At 34.9% G+C, this 6,727-nt stretch overlaps 1 protein-coding gene across 1 annotated transcript in view; it reads left to right on the top strand.

Moving 5' to 3' along the window:
• The first annotated feature begins 2,587 nt into the window (after positions 1 to 2,587).
• Positions 2,588 to 6,727, top strand: part of LOC107746574 (tumor protein p53-inducible protein 11-like) — a 32,489-nt gene continuing 28,349 nt past the window's right edge. Inside the window, exons 1-2 of the mRNA XM_016560836.1 lie at positions 2,588 to 2,698; positions 4,456 to 4,593. Of these exons, the coding sequence (XP_016416322.1) occupies positions 4,465 to 4,593 (129 nt within the window). The 5' untranslated portion in view covers positions 2,588 to 2,698; positions 4,456 to 4,464. The remainder of the gene's footprint in view (positions 2,699 to 4,455; positions 4,594 to 6,727) is intronic.

Below are 6,727 nucleotides of genomic sequence, written 5' to 3'. Positions count from 1 at the left end.
ATTCGGTTTAACTTGAAAGTGTAAGAGAAATATCTTACTTAAAGGGTTAGTTCACCCAAAAATGAAAATTAGCCCATAAATCGGTAAACAAAGACACTAGCACAAAGGAAAAAGAAGATAGATGTTCCTCTTGTGCCCCATATCCGAGTACAAACACATCATAAACCACACTACTACACTACAATACACACATATGAATCAGAAAGAGACCCTCAGGGAGATATGGAAGCACATGGACTGGAAACACATGGACTGAAACACATGGACTTTAACAAGGTATGGAAACACATGGACTAAATCAATATCATATATGTTTCATAAATGGTTGGTAGAGAGATGCATGAGAGGAAGGAAACTCCAGTGGGTCTGTTGCTCCACTGGACTGTAGCTGTTTTGGTTAAAGATTTTTAAGCATTACAGTGACTTTTCTCTGTAATAACTGCAAAAGTTTCACACAACTCAGAAGAAAGCTCAGTAGATTTCTACACATAATTCATAATAGTTTAAACAGCTCTGTCCCATTGAATGTAACTTTGGGGTACAGCAGCTTGTCACTGGGCCAGTGCCCTCAGTAGGACATCTTTGTGCCATTTTTTACATCTGAAATGTTCATAGTAGTATGTTAAGGGTACATATTACTACTCTAAGGTCACCTTTATTTCTATAGTGCTTTATACAATACGGATTGTGTCAAAGCAGCTTCACAGTGAATCATTTGTCCTTTGTGTCAGTATGTCATAAATAGAATGGGGCATCTGATATTTATCTGGATTTAAACATTCTTCGAAACATTTGGGATAATGTAAGTACACAAGTCAGCAAAATATATAACACTGTTCTAGTGGTTTTTGGATATTTTAATAAAAAAAATCTTACATATTGTGCCTTTAATGTAATGATACTACTATACTACTAATAAAATTATTAAAATATTATTTTTAAGGAATATTTACCAGAGAAATTATTTACCAGAATTTATTTACTTTTTCATTTTCATATTAATAAAAATAAAACTGAATTTGAGAGAAAAAAAGTATTTCATAGGACCTTAAAAATGTCCGTTTTGTTAAACTTTTATTAAATTGCTGTTAAATTGTGTACATTTCATGATTTCAATTAATTAGACGTGCTTCTTGATCAATATATTTTTTAATTTAACCATTATAGCAGAGTCTATATTTTTTATGGAAAAAAACAGAATTCAGAAAAATTAAAACGGAAAAGACAGAATTCTGAAAAAAGAAAATAAAAAACTGTCTGAATTTGGGGAAAAAATAAAATGGATTTCGTAAGGCATTTGTTGCTTGATAATAACACAAAACTCATTTTGGAACTATTTTTTTTGGCAGAGAAAAGATCGCATGAAATATAAACTAAATATATTTTTTAAAAAGTGTATAGTTATAATATATTATTTTTATTATATATAAATGCAAGGCTGCACATATTTGATCAAAATCTCAGTAAAAACTGTAATATTGCAAAATATTATTACAATAAAAAATAACCGTTTTTTATCCTAATAGGCTATATTATAAAAATAAGTTTATTCCTGTGATGGCAAAGCTAAATTTTCAGCAGAAATTACTCCAGTCCTCAGTGATCCTTCAGAAATCATTGTAATGTGCTGATTTGGTGCTCAAAAAACATTTAACATTATTTGCCATTGATGAAAACAGTTATGCAACTTACTATTTTTGTGGAAAGCATTTTTTCTGGATTTTTGATTCATAATATCATGTAATGGCTTGAACATCATTTATTTGAAATATAATTTTTTTTTAAGAAATGTCACTTTTGTTCAAATTAATGCATCCTTTCTAAATAAAAATATTAATTTATTTAAAAAAAAAATCTTCTAACCCCAAAACTTTTAAACAACAGTGTATAGATTTATTATATATGTATACTTATTTACTGTATTTTGTGTGTATACGTTAGACAGTCTTATGCAGACCACTTAAAACATTATTTCTGATTCATGGATTTATTATACACAGCATTTAAATGATATTTTATGCTTTTAAATTAGTAGCCTGTTTATCCATGATCTGTTGATTTCAGTAGGTTTGTTTCGTCAGTCTTAGACAGAGTGGCCAAAAATGATTCAAATGTGTTGCAGCGCTTGATTCATTCATTAATTTATGCATCATCTATAATTTAGAATTTGATGTTTTAAATATCTGCTGGTCTAATGACATCTTTATTAATACTGAAACTAATCCTACTTTTTTGTAGACTACTACATCCTGCCATTTGAAGAGCTCATTGATGATGCTGTCCTTTTAAAGTCTGCCCTTCTTTTTGCTCTTGCAGCTTCCTGACCTTCTTCAGGCTCAGTAGTGCTGGAGCCTCCGGCGTATTTCATCCTCTTCCTCATCCATTGTGACTCCTCTCTCCTTATGCATCATCTATAATTTAGAATTTGATGTTTTAAATATCTGCTGGTCTAATGACATCTTTATTAATACTGAAACTAATCCTACTTTTTTGTAGACTACTACATCCTGCCATTTGAAGAGCTCATTGATGATGCTGTCCTTTTAAAGTCTGCCCTTCTTTTTGCTCTTGCAGCTTCCTGACCTTCTTCATATATTAGACCTCCTGATATTCTTCATACGTATTTCATCCTCTTCCTCATCCATTGTGACTCCTCTCTCTTCTCTCCCTCTGCAAGACAGTCCATTTACACTTACAGGTAATCAGTTATAATATTCCTGCAGGTCAAGCACTGTCTACTTCTGACATTCAAATGTCATTTTTCCAGTAAGACTACACTTGTGTCTGAGCAACCAGCCTATTTGAAGGCCTCGCGTGGCACAATTCTGAAAAGTAATGTCCAAATAACAGGAAATTACATGAGAAATAAGGCCACAGTTTCTAGATATAAAATCACAGTGGCATGTGTCCACATGTCAGGGCGTTCAGATCCAAGTTCTTTCATAGAAGCTTGTCCTAATTTGACTGGAAACGTGCAACTTGTCAAGTGACAGGGCTCCAGACTCATCCTTCCCACTGGTCGCTCTTTTGCGACTAACTTTCTCAGTTGGTCGCATTGTGTCTGAGCAACCAGCCTATTTGAAGGCCTCGCGTGGCACAATTCTGAGAAGTAATGTCCAAATAACAGGAAATTACATGAGAAATAAGGCCACAGTTTCTAGATATAAAATCACAGTGGCATGTGTCCACATGTCAGGGCGTTCAGATCCAAGTTCTCTCATAGAAGCTTGTCCTAATTTGACTGGAAACGTGCAACTTGTCAAGTGACAGGGCTCCAGACTCATTCTTCCCACTGATCGCTCTTTTGCGACTAACTTTCTCAGTTGGTCGCACGAGCACATGATTTGATCGCAATTTTTTATTTTTTGCACTACAACATGGGATTAATCAATGCATGCTGATGAACTTTTATCATAGTTTATAGTTATATGGAAACGAAAGTGGTTAACATTCAACCCGTTCTTTTTCATCAGTAGTATTATTTGTGATTTGATTTTGTGAACGGGAGTTCCTCTTTTGCTGTGTTATAAGCTGGGCTTCAGATGCTTTCACTTTCGAAATTGCGATCTTGTTGTCACTAATTACGAGAAAAGATAATTGTCTGTTTTGCTTACATACATCTACACACCTTTCACTTTTTAAGACTAAAACAAAATATGGATTCATTGTTATTCTTAATTAAAAAGCACAACAACAATAAAACAGTAGGATACAATGGCAAACTAGCTTACAAAACGTTTATTAACAAAAACGAATAAGATGAGGCATGACAAACACCACATGCTGTATTATATACCGACTAATAAATTACAGAAAGTTTAGCAAACACTGAGGAATCAAATTTAAAAAAATAATAATAAAAGAGAGCCTCCATAACGTATATTCATAGCTCCATATTAACAGGTAAACAGCAAAGATAACAAGCTTTTCAAAATGAAAACAAAAAGAAAAGTAAAACTAAACTTGCTGACGGTGACAGTGCTTGCATGTTTTTTCCCCCCCACAAGAATACCAGCATGTTCACCCTCCCTGGTTTAAGAAGCGGCCTTTTACATTACTTTAGCTTGAAAACCATCCATCGTTTCCTCAATATGTGCGTAATTTTTCCTGCGCACACTTTCGCACTCGTGCTGACGTGGCGAGTATAAACCAGGCCATTTGGTCGCAGTCTGGAGCCCTGAGTGATGTCTTTTTGCTGCCTTTTTGAGAACAAAATATAATTGGTTCCCTTGAATAATCTGCTGCCTCATTGGGGGTTCACTGGTATGTCAGGACAGCCTGGTGCCCTTGAGGATTGTGCATAGTAAAGATCTTGTCTCATTAGAATAAATAGAAGAATGAGAACTCCATTCCCAGTTCACAGGAGTGTGTGTGGCCACACAAACAGTACGTGTGTGAACATGTAGTGACAAATCAGATCTGATCTTGCTCTCACACTCCTCTTCTCCTCTGTAGACTGTTGGAATGACTACTAAACCTCATCCACCTCTGATGAAGAAACACAGTCAGACCGATCTGGTGAGCCGACTCAAAACACGCAAGATCCTGGGTGTCGGTGGAGAGGATGATGATGGAGAAGTGCATAGGTCAAAGGTCAGTCTTTGTATCTTGCATTATTGTGTCCTTATTCATTTCCTCTCCCAAGCTCCATGTGACTTGCATACCAACTTACACACGCTGACACGCATGTTAAAGGGGTCATATGATGCTGCTAAAAAGAACATTATTTGGTGTATTTGGTGTAATGAAATGTGTTTATGCGGTTTAAAGTTAAAAAAACACATTATTTTCCACATACTGTACATTATTGTTTCTCCTCTATGCCCCGCCTTTTTGAAACGCGTCGATTTTTACAAAGCTCATCGGTCTGAAAAAGCGAGGGGGCGTGTTAGAACGAGCCGTTTTAGGTAGGCGTGGTTAACTCTTAACTTTTATAAAGAATATCTCTTTGGTTTTGAGACTTTAGTGTTTGCAACTTTACAGATCTTCTTTATGCACCAAGAGCTTGTAACACTCCAAAGAGAAAGGAAAAATTCGCATCATATGACCCCTTTAATGTTTTGCATTCATGATCATATTGTCAGTGTGTGTGATAAGAGCTGTAGAAAAACACACAATGCAATCTTTTGCTCATCTGATGCGCTTCCTCGGTTGTACTTTTATGAAGGATATTTCATTTAGATATTTAGCCTTTTTAAAATTATGTTCTTTTTTAATGTAGCCTGATTTTATTTTGGGTTCATTTTACCTGTTACTTCTTGAGGAGTATGTTGCTATTAGCTGGGTTTTACAAAATTCCTGTCCAAAAATCCAAAATGATCACATGCCAAATGTGAGTAAAAATTGACCTGGTTGAATAAATAAAATGGTACTTGCCAGTAGACGATAAGATAATAATACATGGCAATGTCAGATTGTAAGAACCACCTGACTGTTGCTGATGTAAGTGCAGCCCTCTACAGACACCTTGGCAATTGAATCGCCATTGGTGTAATCGATCTATGAGTATGTCATGATCTATGGTGTCGAAGCAGCACTAAGATCAAGTAAAACTAGCAATGAGATGCAGCCTTGTTCTGACGCAAGAAGCAAGTTGTTCGTAATTTTAACAAGTGCAGTTTCTGTGCTATGGTGGGGCCTGAAACCTGACTGAAATTCTTCATAGAGATAATTTTTTTGCAAGGAGCAAATTAATGTTTTTAATCTTATTTTACACACGTACGCACACACACACACACACACACACACACACACAAATGTAAAATAAGATTAAAAACATTAATTTGCTCCTTGCAAAAAAATAATCTCTATGAAGAATTTCAGTCAGGTTTCAGGCCCCACCATAGCACAGAAACTGCACTATTCATTTTCACTTAGGGGTGTACTCACTTTTGTGGCCAGCGGTTTAGACATTAATGGCTGTGTGTTGAGTCATTTTGAGGGGACAGCAAATTTACACTGTTATACAAGCTGTACTCACTACTTTACATTGTAGCAAAGTGTCATTTCTTCAGTGTTGTCACATGAAAAGATATAATAACATATTTACAAAAATCTGAGGGGTGTACTCACTTCTGTGAGATATTGTATATATAAGGGCTCTCTGAAAAGTAGCCATGTAATATGAAAAATAAAGACTGCACAGTAATGCTGTGACATGTAAGCAATTCATGTGAACGGGGCTTTAGAGAGAGTTGTGAGTTATGTAATAAAAAAATATATAGGATCTAAGGTCCATTCCACAAACAGAGTAAACATCTTCAGGGCTCGCAAAATTTCAAAATCCCTGGTAGCCCTTCGGGCAGGTACTCTTTAGATTTTGGTAGCCCGAAAATTAATTTAACTAGCCCAAAAAAAAAAATACCTTTTTTTTTTTTTTAAATATAGAAAATCAGATAGGAGTTTAAATGTCAATCAAAAATATTTTCAATACACAAATATCAACAAATATGAAGGAAGGAATTTTATTTCACTATTTACAGGGTATCTGCAGAATTTAAAAAAATATATTTAAGGCAATTTATGACCCATTTTAAGAGCTGCACAAGTAAAATGAACACACAGTTATGAGTGGGGTTGGACAATGTCTGTGGTAACATACAGTACTGAGCTGTACATGATTTACAGTTCAGATACAGGTTTTCACAAAAACAAAAATCTTATACAACAGCATTTCAGCCTTTAGACCATTTTTATGAAAAGGGATAAATCAAGCATATAAATTATG

This window comes from Sinocyclocheilus rhinocerous, unplaced genomic scaffold (assembly GCF_001515625.1).
Source record: "Sinocyclocheilus rhinocerous isolate Xijiao unplaced genomic scaffold, SAMN03320098_v1.1 scaffold1160, whole genome shotgun sequence".
Classification (NCBI taxonomy): domain Eukaryota; kingdom Metazoa; phylum Chordata; class Actinopteri; order Cypriniformes; family Cyprinidae; genus Sinocyclocheilus; species Sinocyclocheilus rhinocerous.
Note: the sequence above shows the minus strand (reverse complement) of the source record. Positions and strands in the feature narration are given on the sequence as shown.